Source organism: Tubulanus polymorphus, chromosome 4 (assembly GCF_964204645.1).
Source record: "Tubulanus polymorphus chromosome 4, tnTubPoly1.2, whole genome shotgun sequence".
Lineage (NCBI taxonomy): Eukaryota > Metazoa > Nemertea > Palaeonemertea > Tubulaniformes > Tubulanidae > Tubulanus > Tubulanus polymorphus.
The window spans coordinates 9,837,210-9,858,732 of NC_134028.1; the positions used below are offsets into that span (position 1 = coordinate 9,837,210).

The 21,523-nt window shown below is 36.8% G+C and overlaps 1 protein-coding gene across 1 annotated transcript; it reads left to right on the top strand.

The window, feature by feature from the left end:
- Positions 1 to 6,425: 6,425 nt before the first annotated feature.
- Positions 6,426 to 14,057, top strand: LOC141903958 (pituitary homeobox x-like). Its single transcript, XM_074792370.1, has 3 exons — positions 6,426 to 6,666; positions 9,075 to 9,286; positions 13,034 to 14,057. The coding sequence occupies exons 1-3, from the start codon at positions 6,513 to 6,515 to the stop codon at positions 13,565 to 13,567; spliced, it is 900 nt and encodes a 299-aa protein (XP_074648471.1). The 5' UTR covers positions 6,426 to 6,512; the 3' UTR covers positions 13,568 to 14,057.
- The last annotated feature ends 7,466 nt before the right edge of the window (positions 14,058 to 21,523 follow it).

Sequence of the window (21,523 nt, forward strand, 5' to 3'; positions counted from 1 at the left end):
ATGCACCGTGCTAAATTCACACCTTGAAGCAATAACAAAACAAACATCACACCAAATAAAAATCATACCATCATAGATAACGTCTAGGACTACACAACACCAAAATAACAACAACAGTCATACCATAACGCTTGTCTATTCATTAATTCATTTGACTTGTTTTTGGCGATATCTTGTTCGATTTTGTGACTACCTCATGTAGGTCTTAGAAATGATCCCCGAAATCTAAATTTTTGATGCTATAGTTCTGTACTGATTTGATGCATTGTCAGAGGTTTTCTTTTGCAATCCTGTTGTGAAAATTAAGCGCGCTAACCATTTGACCACGATTCGACCAACAGGTTCACTCCTCAGCGGTTATACAGTTTGATGCAATTTTTGCGTAACACTTGCATATAGAATCAATGGTTTTAGCCCGCATCCAAGATTATCGGAAGTATTAACTCTTTTTATCAAAATATTGCCAAAAACAAGCGTCACAACCATTAGAACTACCATCCTGAAATCATACAAAAATAGATAACGCACTTATTGAGAATTCTACACACCCAAAATATTCTACACACGCTCCAAATGAAGTACAGAAATTCATACCAAATGCTGTAAAACTGCAACGTTTTATGATAAATACAAATCCATGAAGTAAAACCTGACAATAACTGATAATCTATAAAATCATTATTGAATTCTTTGAATGACATTTTTCATGGACGTCATCAAACAAAATGAATTTAGAAAAATACATCTCTGGAAAACTCAGCAGAGAAAATTCTGATCATGAGGTTTCGTTTCCAAAGGAAAATTGTATTTGAATAATTCAATAAAGCGAAAAAAGATAATTCAAAGGAAATGGAATAAATAAACAATGTATCAATTGTAATGCCTTTTATTGGGTTTGAAAATCTAAAACGGTTTTATTATCGGATTTGTTCATTTTGAATTCATAACGGTTATTTACACTATTGCTCGGATAATACCTCATTTGCATACACGCATCATTTTCTTCTTAACAATAAAGATGATTGAAACAGGCACGTGGACAATAGGTACACCTGCTATACGACGGGGTATGTATCAGGGATTCGGAGAATTGAATACATCAATCCAAATACGAGACGTAGACTCTAGAGTCCATGCTAAGACATTGTGTTTAAATTCCCGAGAAATTGATATCTCATTTCATTGTAACGAGCATTTTTTCGACTTAAGTATGAATCTGAAAAACTAACTTATCAGGCCCGCGTCAAGCTTTTTGAGGGGCAGTTCTATTTCAACAGAATGAACACTTTTCACGATCAAAGGGGACTGAAAAAGGTCTATTGAAATTGGACATATATATCTTAAATTTGATTCGATAACCCGAATTTATACAAAGAAAATCTGAGTACCGAGTTACCTGAATAAAACATTTGAGAATGGATCACTTTCATTTATCACTCGAGGAAAAATCATTGAAAATTGTATCAAAATTTAGAAAAATCTTGATCCGAATTTGACTTTTTGAAGGCCCTTTGAAAATCCTAGGGGTTCGTTCGTTAACCCCGAACCTCCCCCTCGGCTCGGGCCCGTTTAGTCTAATGTTTCATTTTTTTTCGCATCATTCTCCATTTCTGATGTGCATATTTTCTGGGACTTGTTTAAATTTCTGACCATCGCATTTTACACGAGACTTTTACCCACCATTGGTCGATTTGATATATGTCTATATGCAAATATAGCGGATCACGTGATCATAATTTGTCAATTTGTCAAAAAGAACGATGGGAAGAAATAAATAGTGAAAACGTCAGAATAATAGAGATTTAGTAACGGGTTGAAGAAAGACGGGTCTAGAGTCTGGGGAGCGATTTCTTATCTGAATAAATTACCAAAGGGACATCAATATCAGACCAGAGTCAAAAGTCAATTACACGTATCAGCGGAAATTATCAAATCTTTCAAACGAAACAGTTTTGTTATTATGGAACCGAATCAAAAATAAGATGTAGAAGCGATAGTAACGATGCTGGTGCGTGCGCTGTATCGGTATCATTTGCCGGCATCTTTCATCGTTGATATTGGCCGTTTAAAAGGGCAGACCCCAATAACTGTGAGTATAATGTATTGTGAGATAGAGATTGTATCTGCAACAGAATCCAATATGTTCCCAGCTAAGACTCGAACATTATTTATTACCGAGACGCACAAATATCGCTTTAAAAATACAGCCGACAAAACATAGTCCCGGGATGGTAAAATCACGTAGGCCCTACGGTAAACAATTTGCGACTTGCTTTAAAAAATGTGTTCTTCCGTTTTGTGTATGCGGTGATGATTAAGAGATATCTGACGCGGATAAATCCGGTTCGCGAAATAATCCGCCGTAAATCGCTTATAAAGCTCACCACCAGGGCGGTTTTAACCACAAGTGACACCTTCTTGTTGCATCAGCCTTTCGGTCGCTACTGAAACCAGAGCTTCGAGAGCCCTTTACAGCAGTAAGAGCTCTCGGGCGCTACACATGGTCCCAGTTCAACACAAAAAAAGGATTTCGGAACCTCCTAAATAGATTTAGATAGATGTTTATGCGTAATACAACATTGTGAAATCAAATTCACCACAAGGCAATATCGTCCTCTATGATATGGTCCACTGTATAATAAAGAATTGATGATGTGTTTCTAGAAAAATCCAAAAGACTTCTTGGTTCGGTTTGAAATTTGAACCGGGTGATGAAATGATTTTCAATTTCGCCAGATAGCTAAATCCGCGCATTGAGAAGCCCGTTGTAATTGGGCTAGAGTTTGGTTGGAGTTAAACCCGAATCCATCCCAGTAGGTCCAGGGTTATCGGTTAAGTTTGACTCATCAAGATTAATTTCTAAATATATTTGACCCGATAGTAAGATGTTTACCGTGGACTTTGGAACTGGAGAGTGACAGGAAATGACGTATATAACGCCTGCATTGCTCTTTGCAGGATATGTGACTTCAACGTTACTATATATTTTATACGCGCTTACATATATATTGTTAGTTGAGTCAGAGAATTCTTTCTGTTCATCCTGATTATCATAGTCCAGCCTCCCAGTTAGAGAATGTCTGTAACCGGGGTATGATGAAGTAGGAACTGATCACTAATCCTATCTACATTAACTGCAGTGATAAATGATGCTCGTTATGCGTCGCTGAAACATCTCTCAAAAATCGCCCTGTCACACCAGCTTTAATCTATCTCTCCGATAAATTCTAAATTACTCTGTGTTTCATCGTCTACCAGAAATGCTTCCACGTAAAGGTCTCCCCCTAGAATCGTAGTACTTGAAAGAAACCTGATGTACGGAAAATTTAGACAATACTGGATACTACTTATGTGCGTATCTCGGTAAATCGTCTAAATTTGGAGGCATTCCCTGAAAATAGATAACGAAGTACCAGTATTCGGTTATTCAGTTTATATGTCCGTCATTAGTGGTTAGATTAGTAGACCCCGGTATGCGACTCTGAGTATGCCATAAATAAAAAAGCTTGGGCATTATGGTAGTTGCAGTTACAGTGCGTGTCACAGTCGCAGAGACAGAGTGAGATCTTTATCATTGTCCTAATCCTTTAATCCCTGGGAAAGACGAGAAGATCTACAGCCAGCTATAAGGACCAGTATAATTCCAGAAGGATTAGGAAAATGCTAATAATTTGTAAGAGAACTATCGTCCTGAATGGGATCTATCCATCATTAGTGGGCACGATATAGTCTGTGTAAAATACTCTCGCAAAACACTCGTTAACATATCAACTCTCATCAAAACACATTCAATAACTAAACACAACACGGTAGTTTCTGCATCTATCGTTGTTTTGGCGAATTCATTATTACGGGTAGAGCAAAAGTACGTGCTCCAAAATGCCGCTCTGGAAAACATCTTAGAATTTGAAATACACACATATTCTCATGAGATTCGAATCCCAATCACTGCTGTTTTATACGGAAATCACGTTTTAATCAAACAACGACCAAATCGCTGTATTTTATCCGATCCAGGTCATTAACGCTGGAATTAGTAGTCACAATGTGAATAAAACGTTATCTCTATGGTAGCAACGCTTATTATAACGTCAAAACTACGTCCCCCGTCGAACGTTAACACGTAGTATGAACTATGGTAAATTACCTCCCGGTTATTTAAACTGTTTAAACGAGAAGTTGGATACCGCAATTTCTCTTCCAAAACCTTTTAAAGTTTGCTCTTTGCAGTAACTGTTTATTGGTAATAGTCTAAGCTGGTTTGAAATGCAATTAGTGCGAGAATGACATTTCTTAAGAACTTCAGTACAGTCCACTAGATGGACACTGAGTGGTCATTCAATTTAGGTCACTTAATTGGTCATAACCGCTCTTACAACAACCGTCAAATGTTATGTTTTCAGGTATGTGTGGTTATGAAATAAAGCTTTCGGACCATTCCTCTATAACTTGATGTCCACATCATGTTCTTTGAAATATGAAAATATTCTTTTTCTCAAATTTTTGCAAACTGATACTGGCTTTGTGTTGTATGCAGCTAGAGGACGCAGAAAACAGAAGACGATCTCACATTAAATATATTGCATCTCTATAACCAGGCTAATACTGAGATATCGCGGTGGCTGATGTCAATATGGTAACACATTATACTAGTAATCATTACTTTGATTCTAGCTAATTTAGTTTAACCTCAACTCAGACAGTTTAATTGCTGTTATCGCAAAGTAAAATCAGTCGATCACACACATAGACTGATAATTGAGGGGTACGGTAGGCTACCCAGTGTGGGCGGTTCAATACCAACCGGTAACAGTCGAGAGAAAACTGTGTAATGTTTGGGAAATAGGCGTTACCCGTCTATATCTCTGTTTCTATGGAAAAATAATGTCAGCAACGAAACGTTAATTCCTATCCGAACGCTTCATTAAATTGAGAAATAATTTTGCCCAACTCTCAGAGCATAAATGATAAGTCTTTAAAAATGATGATATGGATGAAGGGTTGCTGAAACCATTGTAATAGGTAGGTTAGTCTTTGGATTAGAGGAATAGTTACGCACAAGATAAAACAGACATGTAGCGCTAACTGATTTATATAATTTGTATCGATGAGCTAACAGATCATCAGCTGATCCTTTAACACCTTCCCCGATCCGTAGTTAACACCGTCCCCTGATCTGTTAGATTACATCATGATGCCCGAAACATTTCTAATCCCTGTATAAACTGCGGAGTATCTGTGGTTTATCTGATATATATTCTCATCAGAAATACATCTGTCATATCGTCAAGGCTCACTCCCTAGTCTAAAACACACGCATGGTGTCTGTCTATCAGGCCCTACTCATATACGAAATCTGACTACTTTCGTGATGTACACGGCCGGGTTGTTTCTGTTCCTCAATTCTGATGACAGTTCTCAGTGCCCTCTGGTGAGCAATCAGTTTAGTCTTCATTAAATGATACCGCTTAATTATGCCGATTCACGTCTGAACGACACCTATCGGTCGGGTTTGTCTGTATTTCTATTGAAATCAATGACAGTTAATGATGATATGAAAGTCGCTCATTAATGCAACTAAGCGAATTGCAGTTACTGGAATCTTTTGATTGTAGCATGGATTCTGCGTCGTCTTGGGGCTCCGTGTTCATCAAAACGATCAGCGCTGAAAATTGAGACATCTTCCATCTTCCATTACATTAATTGAACAGTATTTCAGAATACGGATATTTTATGTGATATCACGGTTTGTACCACCCCTATGTGACCCGTTCTATACAGATGGAGTCGACCTCACTACTGACTGTACATGACTGTTACCGGTTTTAGATAGTAATGTAATTAACTAATAGTATCTTATTGGAACTCAGAGATGCCGCACGAGAGTAATCTATAATTCTTTAATTATCTCACCGCAAAATAAAAACTCCGAGATTTTCGGTGTTATGTGGAGTATGAGGTGATTTGTTTGGAGACACGGTTTAAGGATTTGGAAGATCTGGTTTTGTTTGTTCAAATATCATTCGCTTAAGGACGCTATCGGACTTCCAAACACGCTCAGTTTGTTTAGCGTCAATCAAAAATATAAACCTAACCCCATTCGATCCTTCTCAGTTATTGTATCCTTTTGTGAAAATTTGAAGGGTTTTTATTGAATGCGCGCACGAGAGAAAACGGGCGCTAGGCGACTAGTCTTTTTCCGCTTCGATATGACTGGTTGTCTCTACAACAATGCCCAGCGAATGATACAGCCGGAGGTGTGGCTTCAAATATTTAATGATTGACAGACGCGTTGGAAAGCCAATAAGACTTGACTCGCTGAAATAGACGCATGGACTTGACTCAGGTTTTGACTTATTAATACCACTTACTCTTAGAGAACGAAGCCGCGGAGATTTGCGAAGTGAACTAAACTTGGTAATTATCAGTGGAACTGGGTTTATAATAATAGAGTAGTTTTACAGAGCCGTGACATTCAGGATTTCACTCTGTAATCCATCAGTAAGTTATAGATGGACCCCCTGAACGAGTCACTCTGTTTAGAAGAACTGGTAGCAAGTTGTGATAGCCGTAGACACGTAACTATGACTGCAGGACTTACAGTACCCAGCCCTTCGACATCCGACACTCCGACATCAGATACTGGACAAAATTCCCATAAACCAGGTAATGTACCGCAACAGTTTTATCATCATATATTCACTAATCCTGCCTGAAATATTTAAGTCCGGATTAGAGGGTGGATTTATTCTAATCCTTGGCTCATTGTTAGGATTTAAAGGCCGGCGCGTGTGAGGTCCTATCATTTATCATGTTTTTTTCAGTCACAATTATTTTTGATAAAACTTAAGTTCCTCTTTTTCGCTAGGGGCACGTACATTTTTTTCACTAAAAATGTGATTTCGAAATCTTTGGAAATTGATAGTAGATTTTAAGGTTGATTCGTCGGAAGACGTAACTTGCTCCTGGAACTCTTCCGAAATCACTTCATTCTGTCGACCTGGATTCACAAAAATATTCTGTCTAGTTCGAGCTCAAATCGAAGAGCATATCTTGAATAATCTGTGTATACATTTCCGTTTCCTTATTTCGCACTTAGACAAACAGAGTTATAAGTTCCCACTCGGGTAAAGCTATGTTCATTAATACATTCGAGGTGAAATCCGAACACCCAGGATTAATGATTAGTCCGGATCTTTGAATTGCCACATATTGTCACACCCGATCCACATTCGATGATGTTTCAACTCGTATGAAAAATCTACTTTTTCATTACGCCATTTCATTTCTACGATAAAATTCCCCAATTCGCCCAAGCGAATAGCGAAAATACATATGAATACATATTCATAGTTTGTTTTCTGTCACTGTGTCGTACTTAAGTGTTCATGAAAAATGCTCCTTTGTATATATAAGAAAATCATTCACGCCTACAAACAATTTCTGTGCCAAATTATTATTCATAATTTGAAATGCGGAGAAAAATGCATCATTTTGTCCAATATTTCAAACCGCAGATTTGCGAGAGACTTCTAGGGAATTTGTTGGTTGTGAGGAGCACATATCATTTAAACAGTTGAAATAAAACAGACTGCGGCAGTCAGGGAGTAGACGCGACTTTTGGCCGCCTCATGTTGAGTCAATATGTCATGTATCTAAACCATACGGTCTACATAGTACACCTACAGTTATAGTGTATACAAAACACAGCAGGGGGCGTTACAATTAAAAAAGCATCCAAACAAGCTAATTAACACTGGACCTAATTATGAAGCACACTTACTGACATGAAGTAACTGTTACGCTGATAGTTCTATGCACTCTTTACCCGTGTTTTTCTTAAGTTTCCAGAGTAAATTTTTTCAGTTCAGTGTAAATATTATACATCTATGATCATGATATTTTTCATTGTGATTGAATGTTCGGAATAGATAACCTCCAATGACCATTGCATTTCTAATTACTGCAGAAATTGTTTCAAAAAGATCGACTTCGAGTAGAAATGTAATCGCTGATGTTTGGGTTGGTTCGGTGTGAAGTGGTATCGATATCATGGTTATCAAACCACTTCTACCAACGGTGTTATAAACTGACCACAGCTGGACACTGTCTCATCGTTAGGCGCCATGGAGGATCAACCTAGGCTCGAGATTGATACATTCATAGCGATAAACCACTGATAAACCAAAGATTAAATTATGCTGTCATCGATTCATACTCACATATGTTGCAGGAGTAAACATTTTCTCATAGAAAAGCAATGATGATTTTGTTATAGCAATCAAATTTACTCCGAATAATTACTCCATAGAAAGTCGTTCTCATGATTTTCTATACTTTTTCCATAAAAAAGATGTTTAAATACAAAGATATATCTATTGAATACAATATCTATAATACAGCGAGATGCCCTGTAGAGCCGAGTGAAAGCATCGATATTTTCACATCCTGCTTTAAAGCTTGGATTCGAATCCTTGGTAGTTGCTACGTTTCATCTCTGACCTCAAACCAAACAAAAGGGAAAAATAAATATCGAAGCACTGGTTAAGGATGAATAGATTGCTGAAATATCGTTGTATTCGAATTTAAGACTTTTTAAGCTAAATCGTGTTATGATATTAGGCTTTCACACCTCAACGCGGGAAAACGTGTGTCTTCTTAACATAATCCTATTGGACGGCTGGCCGCTTCATTCCATAGTAACAATGAAAGGATTTATTATATAATTAAAACATTATTGTTAGATTAACGGTTGAGCATTGTTGTAGGCGTTGTCCGAAGTGATTGACCATCTGTGGTGACCAGTGGCTATCAGTTACACACTGACCATCGATTATACCCTTATAATGACCTTATAATTAGTTAATTGTTGTTGGATTTAGGGGGTAAAATCTACAATATTAGCATATTAATTGACGGACAAGATCTGAGGTTTGAAGACAGATGGGGCGACGTGCGTCACACAATCGTGGTCAAACCATATTGGGTCACGAGGATGCTGGTACAAAATTATTACACTATCGGTTAGAATTCACCTTACTTAATAGACAAAAACTGTATTTTGCATTTTGTAGAATCGAATGAGAATGCTAAACCACAGCCAACAGACGAACCAGTCACCGATGAAGAGATGAAGAAGAGACGCCGTCAGCGGCGTCAGAGGACACACTTCACCAGTCAACAGTTGCAGGAATTAGAAGCAACATTCGCTAGAAATAGATACCCGGATATGGCGACAAGGGAAGAGATATCAGCGTGGACAAATCTAACCGAGGCACGAGTTAGGGTAGGTTTTTACATTGCACCCAACTTGTCACGTGGCACCTAAAAATACCTATAGATACATCGTTTACATATGGTGGCTCAGAAACATTATACAAATACATTATACAAAACAATTATACAAATAATTTCATCGAAATGAGATGTTGCCTCGTTCTGGTCGATCACCTGCTCCCTAGTCAACGTGTAATGGTTGAGATTGAGTCTCGATGTTCCATGTATTATTGATAAATCAGGAGCATCCCGGAATAATTAATTATGTTAGGCGTAACACGGTTAAACGACTGATGGTCGGTTTTGTAGCTGTTTTACCTCCCTGCGGTACGTAACGCCACCGCCATTAACCTCCATTATTAGCCTCGAGATGACGCTTAAAACCGCTGTGATCTATGACATCATTAATTAATGTGTTGTACGTAAGGTGGATAAACATTACACGATTGATTGAATAAAGGAAGCAACTCCTCGAATAAAGGTGGACGTCTTTCCGAGGTGTATCTGCTGGTTCGTCGCAAATATAGGGTATGGGATAATAAGATAAAAACCCACTATCTACAGAAAGGTATATAGGGTATGGGATATTTCGACAGTTGATGATACATGTACATATACAACTACCATGGACATAGTTCCACAGTTCTCAAGTTAGGATTTGACTCTCGGATTATATCTTTTGGAAATGAACTATATAATTCTAGCTTTAAGCCGCGATCACACGAAAATTTTTGGCTCGGGCCAAATTTTAGCACGGTTCAAATCTTTGCGTGTGAATTGCAACTGGTGCGAGTGACTTACTTCGCTTTGATTAAGCTTGGAGTAATCATTTGTCAAATGATTACTCCATGGTTTAAGCATTGTTTAGTATCGAGTGAGTGGTTTACGTGTGGACGCGCTCTCTTATTAGACACGGGCCAAATTTGACTCGGGCCTGATCCTTGCCAATTTTGCCCGGGCCAAATCCTCGCTGTGATCGCAGCTTAAGAATCAAATTTAACATAGAACTGTGAGACTGGATCCTGTGGAATGGTGTGAAAATATAGAATTTGGAAGGACCGTTGGCGAGGGATCAATTCATTATTTCATTGTGTGTAGTGATAAATATTTTACAGAATTGATGAATCAGTGTCTTTGAGAGCAAGATCAGATAAAAATCAGCAGTTAGTCAGGGGTCAAACGTTTATAAATACAATACTGCTCCCATGTGACACATAGCGCATCTTAACCAGGCCGAAACTAAATTTATATTCGTTTCATCGGAATAAAGCACATCGAGCAGAGCTCGAACCTATTCTTGGTAAATTTTACGCAACCCTCCTTGTGGTCATTTGAATTCCACTTCTCGATAATGTCACTTTGCCCAAGAAGTGTTACTGTTGTATAGCGATAGTGAAACAACGATTTTAATTCGGCGCGCCTTCAGATACGAATAAGCGTTACTAATTATGACGTAAAACATCTGCAGACGGCGTTAAACGTTACGTTATCTATGACGTTATCACAACGTCAATTACGAAACGTCAAGGGAGATGCTGAATGGAGTCATTGTTGACTAATACTCACATTTCCTAACATAAGGAAAAAAGTCTCGTAAAATATCTATATATCTATGTGTGTATATATACATATATACTAATAATCTTTAATGTAACAAACGTCACACCGAAACCATGCATGGACGGATCTCAGACTTAAGGGCGAAGTAGCCTTAGTGATGAAAAAGCGGTCTAATACTGGCGTAGGAAACAAATCCGACATTATTATTTTATCATCAGCTGGCGTAGATGTCCCTATGTTGTAATTATCCGATTTGCTATATAGCTAAACGTGGATTCACTTAGGATTGGATTGCAAGTCCTTGTCATAAGACCAGAATCCAGTCACTTGTCTTTATGTTTTCTTTACATCGATTTTGCGTTTGGAGACTGATCCGAAATAGATAAATATGTATAAATATATGAATATCAAACAAAATGATGCATCGGCGAGGAATCGAAGCCGGGTGTCCACGTGGTAGCGAGAACCGAACCGGATACTGGTAAAAGGGGTGTTTTACACAAATCAAAAGAACAACCGCTGCAAACACTAGATGACACATTTCCTCTACAATTCACATATAACAGTGATTCCGATGTTGAATTAGCTAAATTCTGCCCGCTTAATCTCAACTTGAAATAGGGATGATTTTCCCTTCTATTTTTTTATTGATTGATTGAATTTGATTTCACACTTATGTAGTGTGTCCCTTAACAACCGCGTAACTAATAATTCAGCCGATCAGCAATCGTAACAATGGCGGCACTTTCACGGGATGATGTAGAGGATTGTTAGGCCTGAGCGGATACAGGATGCTGGGATATAGCAATTAACCGCAAAAATCTCCCATAATGCGACATGTATCAAACGTAAACCGCGCTTAAATTGCCCTCATTCCCCGGCTGAAGTCTAGATGTGGACAAGTCCATAATGAGGCTCATCCGTTAACCTCCTCTATATACTTCAGTTGAGATCTAATGTTAACTGGGCCCGCATTTAGTAATTAAACATTTTATGATAAGACAATTAGCGATTATGTCCCGTAATCTTGTAATATTCCGTGTTGATTTGATACAAAAGTAGTGAGATCTTTTCGGTAAAATTTTAAGAGATAGAATTCTGAAGAGAATCGCATTACACCCCTGTGCACTGTGTTAAGATTGACGCAGAAAGTTGTCACAACAAACCTCGGTTAACAGTAGGGAGCATTAAATTTATTTAGCACGAGTAGAGAGAGATGATTCAGGGTTTGGCTGCTTAACCCTCATCAACATGTAACGCTAGAGACTGATTCCCAATCAAGCTTCCAAATCCTACTTAATCCTTCTGAGATTGGAATAGAACCCCGATATCACCGCCTATTTACTGAACGAACTACTTTCACTAATGCGCATGCGTACAATAGTTAACGCGTATGAATTATTCAAGCTGAGGACGGTAGGGAAGTGGTTTGTCATTTATCAGCAAAAATTAATAGTAATTTACAACAACACGAGGCGCAAATTTGCGCCACAACGAATTATACGGAGGTTGATTGCGTATTTTCGGTCACTTGGGCATTTTTAAATCCATCTGCTGCTGGATGATAAAATTTATCTAAAAATGGTTATGAAGCAGTCGACAAGATAAAGAATTGGACTGATTTACAAGCAATTGAAGAAAAATTGAAAAAATTTTGAGAACAAATTTAAAAGTTCCGCATTAGCCTATTTATGTCCACACATTTTGTTTGAGTTTTTTTTTTAGTTAATGCATCGAACTGGTAAAATGAATTCGATAAATTCACAGCAGTTTTGCGCTGCAGCTGCGCAGACGAATTATAATTCAATGATAGATTTGACAATGTAATCTTTTCTATCTAAAAACTTTGGTTATGATTAATGCACTACGATGCGAGATTACATAGTCGTGGATTAGAGAGGGATTTGCTCAGACTATCACATACGAGAAACTCTTGTCAAAGGTTTAATTGACAACCGAACTGAGGAATAACAGCGTTTGATCCTGGACTATAATAATCAGATTCCCTCTCAATTTGACAAATGGTGATTCATGTTGGCACTTTTTCTTCGGCGTGTATGGATCTTCGAGTTGTCAATTTCGGTAGTGTTATTACACCACGAAACCCTCTGGCGACATAAGAATTAATTTCATTGCGTCTTGGGCTATTGATACATACGTGCGTAGGCTACTATAGTTTCCTCTTAATATTTTTCAGGTTTGGTTCAAAAATCGCCGTGCGAAGTGGAGAAAACGTGAACGCAATATGGAAACTTTCAAAAACGGATTTGGACCACAATTTAACGGACTAATGCAACCATTTGACGACGGACTGTATACTGGCTATTCGACGTATAATAACTGGGCGAGCAAAGTGCCCAGTCCTCTCGGCTCTAAGGGTTTCCCTTGGGGTTTAAATTCAGTTAATCATTTATCGTCTGTAGTTTCTTCTCAACCGATGTGTTTCAGTTCTACTCCGAGTACTATCAATACCAGTATGGTACCTACCGTACCCAGCGTACCTACTGTAGGTAGTAATATGAATAGTCCTACTACACCGTGCCCATACGCTGCACCTACTCCTCCCTATCTCTATAATGTAAACAGAGACCAATGTACCAGTAGTATCGCTTCATTACGTCTTAAAGCTAAACATCATACGCCTACTTTCGGGTACCCTCAAATAGGAGCAAGACAGCCCACACTAGCAGCGTGTCAGTACGCTTCAGTTGGCAATGGTGCCACCGTTTAGTGCTATGAAAAACACGCGTGGTGGTAGAGATTGAATCACCCTGACCCAAAGTGGTCGGCCGATAGGTGGCAGTATATCATTCCCGAATGAATTAAAACTGGTGCTTGTAGTAACGGAAACAAAGGTCGTGACCTCTGCGAACAGATGACCTGACCTATCAGTTGAGAGCCAAATATTGGTAATATTTTTACCGAATGATCTGAGTTTAAAAATCGATACAATTCTAGTCTGAAAGTATAGTATTTATAAATTATCTATATATTGTACTTGAATAAATACAAATCGTATATATGTATATGATTAAAGCCTGGAGTAAGGCTTAAACTGGCGAGTTATTTGTAATATAGAGGTACGTGTTTGACGCGGTGGTTGACAAAGGTTCAAGAAAAACGGCGGCGGCTCTAGCTACTGTCGAAATGATCTTATCTTATACTTTGAGATTTCATTCTAGAACAATGAAGTGTAATTATGTAGTAAACTAATTTCTTACACTATCCACTACTCTTCAATATTTTCAAGTTTTCTTTTCGTAATGAGCTTCATTTATATTGGTTCCTGTTTGTAAATAAAGGGTATAATATATGATAATACGATACGTGTAAATAATTCTGAAATTCTTTGTTTCTTTTATTTTTGGTCCCAATTAAATCTCTGGTGAAAGACTCTTCAGATTTTGAGTGGCGTGCTGGTAAGCGATTTCCTAGTCAAGATAATTACTCCAAGTTCTAACTGTCTGATATATCCTGGAAGTTTTTTCGGCAAGCGAGTAGGTTGATTGACTGGAAGATTCTGCATTTTTTCAATAAATGGTAGATTATATAACCGTTAAACCGCTGAGTCTAAACCAGAAAAATAATATTCTACAAGCTGTTTGTTTATCTGTGTCTCTCTCACACCGTGAACCGATCTGAACTCCGAGATAACCTTACCAAGGTTATTTCGGTACACACCACGTGATGCCGTACCTTTGATTGACAGGTATCGTTTAGAATGCCCCCTGGTGGCGAACTAGGATAAAACAATTAATTAGCGTTAAACAACTGCATGATTCCACTTCCATAAACCAGCACACAGAAACCAAACAAAATCAAACCAGCACTCCTCAGAAACCATGCCATCTTACAGAAAACCAAATCATCTACTCTGAAAATAAACTATGGAACCCTACGTTGAAACATACCATCAAATTCTAACACGATCAATAAAATAATATTTGAGAAATCATTTTCTTGTATGAACAGTATTGTTCGTTCCCGTATGGTGTATGGTCTCTTAGTCCCATCACGCATCGAAAGTACAATAAGATGCAAAATAACTACATGTACATGAAAACTAAGAATTTGCCTGCTGGTATTATAAGCTTTGCCCCGCGGACCTAACTCCCTGGCAGTGTTACAGTAAACCCCCTCCCCGATATACAGCCCTCAATAAATCACCACCCCGCCTAACATCCGGAACATATGTAGTACGACTAGTTCTAAGACAATATATTGTTTTAGAACTAGTCGTACTCTCTATACTACCAAAACTCTAAATCACTGATGTGGGTGGTATATCGGGGTTTACTGTAGTATTCACGGTATGTATCAAACTCGTGATCCACTCGTGATTAACAAGTCGACAAGTGCATGATTTGGTTTACAGGACAGTGAATGTATATATAGATACTACGCTAAAATATCTTATTTACAAACACACACGTGAATTGCGGTTCAAATTTGCTCCCGATTTAACTTAGAATCTGATATCCATTGGGACGTATGAAGTGAGCTAATTGACACAGGCCAAATCAATCAGGGCGTTCAAATTCTTTCAATTTATTGTATTTCAAATTGAAAATCCTTCAATTTCAATTGGTTCAAATGCCAAGTTTATGGGACTTAGAAATTAAAAAACGACCGTACAAAAAAACTAACAAATTGATGATTTAAAGCCGAAAAAATGCAACTTTGAAATCGGTGTAAATTTGATTAAACAACGCATCTAACAGGTGTGGCCTATTGGTGGTCACTCGAATGTGTCAACCGAATTTATGTAAATACGTGGTTTCTTTGCATGGAACGCTCTATATGAACGCATTGTTATAAATCAAACATATTGCTTCGGCGGTCTTACATTCCTATCATTAACTAACAACACGCCTTTATATTATAAATTATACACATTAAACCGTACACCTGATAATTACTATTTCAATTATAACCAATGAATGAAACGTGAATTATAAGGAAACAATATGCTCTATGCGCAATATGATCCTAACTATCATAGTTATCATTGCAGTGACGAAGTTATAATATTCTAATCGAAAATACGATTTATTTTTCAAATAAGCAAAGATTGAGCAAATAATTTCGGAACGGTCAAGATTTATCCCTGGTAACCCCTCGTAAAATCCCTCCGGTGAAAATGGACCCGTAGTTGAAAATCAAGGCGAGGATCCAGGGGGTGTTTGGGAGCAAAATTTCTTTGTTGGCTAAAATTCTCATTCCAGAATGTGATGGGCAGAATTCTTAGCATGCATGACTACGAGACTCTTGTTCAAAATCGAGTCAACAGAGCACCCTTGATAATACTGAAACACCCCTGCAATCTCCCCAAATTCAGTATTTTAAATAAAAATAGAGTTATCAGAGTTTTTGGTTGTACTTGAAAGAACTGAACCGTTTATCTGTATATTTGTCTCATACTTTTCCACACATCAACTTAAAATCAAGTTAGACTCCTTGAGTAAGATAATTTATTTCCAATTACCTTCTACGACTCTCATATGTGTCCAAAATACCAGATTACAAGGGGGATTCCTTTTTTTTACCTCGCGAGGATATTTACCGGGAAATATTTACTGAGGGTATTCTACCTATTCTGCAGGGAGGATGTCCATAATTTGTGTCGGTATAAACCGCAGATGGCGCACTAATCGATGCAACAGAAGCCAGAATCTGGTTGACCGGATTGCCATCTATCCTTGAAGCCAACAAGTATTCATTACCCTAATTGATGATATCCTGGCTAAAATTATGCTTCATTAACATTAGGTTATATCATTTGATATCAAATGTACATCGCACTTTCTGTGCTGTTGAGTGGTTTATTGGAAATACAGGCCTTTTACCATTTTGAAAAACACCACCCTACGTATCTAACCCGAAATAGTTTAAATCTACCTTAGCCCGTCCTGTGAGTTTACTAAAATGTTTCTGGTTTGATTTGACCTTTGAGTTCTCGACATCATTTCGAAATTTCTATGGTTGTAATCAATTCAATATTTCACTACAACGTGTACAATGTAGACCCAAGATGTCACGAATGGCATATCCGTAGTCGCGACCTATATAAATGGCGTATTAAGATTTGAAGAAGCCCTTATTTAACAAGGGGTTATATAAGACAGCAATTAGACGGTCTAATTGTGTAATCAGACTGTCTGAGCTTAATGCGCACGACAATATCTATAGATTTTCCTCTATAAATGAGGCTCTATATGGAATACAACCGCTCAAAATAAGATAGATCCCAAGGCAGGCAACGAACCCATTCATTCGTTAATTTACAAAGATACTCCATCACACTCGCATTCGCGAGTATTTTTGGAGCGCGCGTGTCTGTGTTAAAAGAGGAAGAAAAGAATCTTTTTAAAGATCTTTTTCTTTTAAGATATTCTTTTCTTTAACATTCGATTTAAACAGAATTTAGAGCAATTCTCCGCAGATGATACGTAAAAATATCCATCTATAATATCTATCTATCTATCTATCTATCTATCTATCTATCTATCTATCTATCTTTAGCCATCTTTTGAGATACGTGGGAATTCAGAGGACACTCGATATCACTATGTGTTATAACTGGTGTGTCGTGACCCCTTGTGAACCCTACCGGAGTAAAAACGTTTCATCAGCGGGGTGGATGCGGGCAGGTAGACCTATGGCTTGTTGGAAATACCAAGGACTAAAATAAGGATCGGGAGTGATGGCGTATTATTGAATTTTACGTACTGCAATGGACAGTATCGCAATTACCTCATACTGTCGAAGGAAATTATGTGAAATCTGCATTACATTTTCCACGATGGTGGTGGTCACGTAAGTGTTGAAACATATTAATAATCGAATAAGAAGTTACCCCCAAATATAGGCATAGACATACATGTATATCAACTATGGGTCAAATAGAAGAAATAGGCTTGATCGTTGTTTAAATAATTTGGCGTATGTATATCTCGAATTAGGTAGTTGAACAGACATGGAATTTTGATTAGTTTCATAGATATAAAATTCACGAAACCGATTTTGAATTTATTTATTAGATTGTTTGCGATATAGTTAGTAGCCTATCACTACGCGATAATTGAAATATTTCGGTTACCGGAATCGGAGATCTAACAATTTACCCATAGAGTTATACCATTAAAAAGAAAAACTTGTCAAAACTCAACAGAGTTTCAAGATTTCGATTGCTTATGTTTCGAATACACTAGCAAGTCAAAATGGCGGCTTGGACAATTTGTCCTATACGTTACATTGATATAGCACTAGGCCTACTGACGAAATTTAACAGATATCTTATGAATTATTGAATATACTAATTGTTTTAACATATAACTAAAATTTGTTCACCTGAATCAACGCTGGTTTTTATGAACTTATTTCGCCATGATTATAAAACCCATCTATCCAGAATGTTTACATGAAATTGTGTGACACATTTTTCGTTCGAATGGATTTTAGCCCTAAATAGAATTCGTCAAAGAATTTTGATTACAGTTTATTATTTATTTATTACAATGGATTCTAAATGTTTTCGTAAAATATATACGAAAGTCATCCATCGAAACAATCCTCGTAACGCATCAAAAAATCCTCGAAGTAAATATAATTGCAGATTAACATTTTTCTAAATTCGAAACCATCAATGTATATTTCGATTCTGATATTTTCTATTCGTTTTAAGTGCAGTTTGTGAATTTCCAACGCTGTATTTCTTCAACATGAAATAAGTATAAATACGTGCGTAGGGAAGTATTAAGAATCTCAACGTATTTGATCAAGCGATTAAGAAAAAGTGATATTACAGTTTACATGATCGTTGTTACTTATTCATTTATTGAACCCAATTGTAAAAACTGGTTTGATGGGAAATACAGGATGACTATATCAACTGAGGACGGTGGAACAGAGTATGGAAATTCGAAAATGTTAAATAATCAGGGTTCTGTGAATTCGATGAGAAAATTTCTGATATATATATATTCTCATTAAAAGGCATTCGCATTTTCTATATTTATTTTGCGAGCTGTTTGCTAGGAGACTAATGAATTTGTAAACGGCAGAAAGTACCACCTCGGAGTCTCACAAGATCTATACTCTCCATATTCTAATACGCGATATCGATCATCTTCGATTCTCGATATACAAGTTATGCGATATATTTTTCTAGGTATGAAATATCGGTAGAAGTTAAGAATGAAATAAAATAACCTTTTTGAAAAATATAATAATAATATTAACAATAATAATAATACCCGATTATCCTCTTTAATGTATTACTCTGTTTCTTGTATGTCTTTTTCTATTCTGTTAAGTGCCTTATAGCCTTTAAGAGTAGGGTATCGTATAAGTTTTGATAATGATTATGATAATGATAAAAATAACAATTACAATGATACTAATGATCATAAAATATAATAATAATAATTTGCTAACAGACTCACGAGAATCTCATACTATAATGTATATAGATATATGTTTTCGGATGATTTCCGAAATCTGCGCACTTATTGTTTGTTACAATTTCTAAAAATATCGAAATGTAGTTCCGCTCCGAAAGGTCAATGTGTAGACCTCAGTTGCCAGGGTACGCTTCAGTGACATTAAATGTAATCTAAAGTTCGCACAACCTCCAAATCCTACAGTTTGGATGAATGTTAAATGTTTACAAATATGTCCTGATTATAATAGTTTCTATTGAATCAATAGAACACGATTTTAACATGTCAATTCAAACGACCAGAAGTGAATTTAAATGATAATACATACACAAAACACCGGTATAGACTGACTCGCCAGTTCACATCTATATTTGGATAATCTAGAAATATGCTATCCGTGAAAATTATCTAACATTCGGCCTTCGGAAATAACGAATTAATTTCATACTATAGAAAAATGATAAATTGAATGATAGAATAATCACACAAAATGGCCAGCAACTGTTTTTGAAAGGGTCCGAATTTGCAGAACTCATTCTCGAAAAGCATTTTCAAGGCGTTTTTAGAATATATAAATGGATCGAAATTTAGATTCGGAAACATTTGAGAATAAACTGCAGTTGTTGGTCGCCTTATACAATGTATACGCGTTTTTACGTTTCGACTTGATCCTCTATCGGGGGAATCACAATGCACGCAAATGGAATTCGGTAACAATCCCCAAAGATTAATACTAAAAGGTAAATCGGAAAAATTCCCCTTTACAGGCAAAACTCCCCAAATCTTCATTCATAAAGACATTAATGTTTTAAATTCAACTAATAATTGTAATAGTTTATGGTAAAATAGCCACACTCAGATAAGTTAAAAAAACCTGTCATAACGAACTCGGATAGAATGATTCAATGGATATAACAAATATAGAATTTCGTCCCAAGTAAAACAATTTCAATAATTTCATACCGTATATATATATCTTTATTTACGTGTCATCTCGATAGACAAGCCAGCCTATAATAAGGCTTACAAGACACATTGACATTTACAAGTACAACAAACATGTGACAAACTGGTACAACTAATTCAGATTGGATATAATTGGATTAAAATGAATTAGGAATTGCGAAGTTTCATTGCGGCTGATATGAATCTGCAAACACTAGATAAAATACGACTATTACTTAATAGAATTCCGTATATAACGAACTATCGGTTGAATCGAACATATCTTCCGGCCCCGTGAAGTTCGTTGTAACGAGGTTCCACTGTACATTTTGATTTTAATTCTTGAAAAATAAAAATTCCATTTATCTTTTAGATTCCGTGTTTAAAGTGGGTTTTAAACTTATTGTATTGAATACAATGTAGTCTATATTTGAGCCATGCATTAACTTTAAGTGTTAATAAACTTTCAGTTAGTAATGGTTTTTGATTCAAATTGTTTCATATATATATTCTATACGTAGTAGAGTAAAATCTGTAGGCATACAGTGTATCTATTTGCACTCCATTCAACTGGTGGTAGAATTTTTACGATACATTCGTTTTTACATTTCAGGTAAATCCCAATTCTACAGGAACCATAATTTACATACAAATAAATACTTCATGGGTCAATCACAAACCTTCGAGTTCTGGCGGTACTTTATTGGAACCGGAAGGGTTTATTTCATTTTCGTTTCACGTGCTATTATTGTCTATATCTGTTATACCGCGAATAAACCACTCTCAAAAGAAGACAGTTTTTTTTTGTTTATGTTTAAGATGACTAACGGGTGATAAGATTCAGGTTCGAATCCAGCCGGATCAAAGGATTATACGTCTTTGTTGTGCCAATTATATATTACTGTAAGACGGTAATCGTTTGATCTAACTTAATCCTCTTAATCTGTCGTTAATCTTTCAACAAGTTTGTGGGCATTTGAACTCACCAGAAAATCTATTGGGTCAAATCATGGACTCTAAAACGAATCCATGGCCAAATGTACAACCTTCATGTCATAAGCACCTCCCCTTCATTCACTCGGTTTTGCCATTGATAATTGTCAAGCTATGCGTGGGGAAAACGTGTCATTTCGAAATTACTAATTTGTCCACTTTCTCAAAAGCAATTAATTGCAGAACCAGTGCTAATTTTGAATTCAAAATTCCAGGCCGATTAAAAGTGTTATGAATATATAAAACACAAAAAGTGAAATGGCCACACAGACATAGGCCTACAGTACAGGCTAATAACTCCACTTTTC

Bases quoted from the DNA above. Each gene is read 5' to 3' on its own strand.
- LOC141903958 (XM_074792370.1), top strand. From the start codon at position 6,513: ATGGACCCCCTGAACGAGTCACTCTGTTTAGAAGAACTGGTAGCAAGT. The intron at 6,667-9,074 runs GTAATGTACCGC...TGCATTTTGTAG, and splicing joins ACAAAATTCCCATAAACCAG to AATCGAATGAGAATGCTAAA. The intron at 9,287-13,033 runs GTAGGTTTTTAC...AATATTTTTCAG, and splicing joins TAACCGAGGCACGAGTTAGG to GTTTGGTTCAAAAATCGCCG.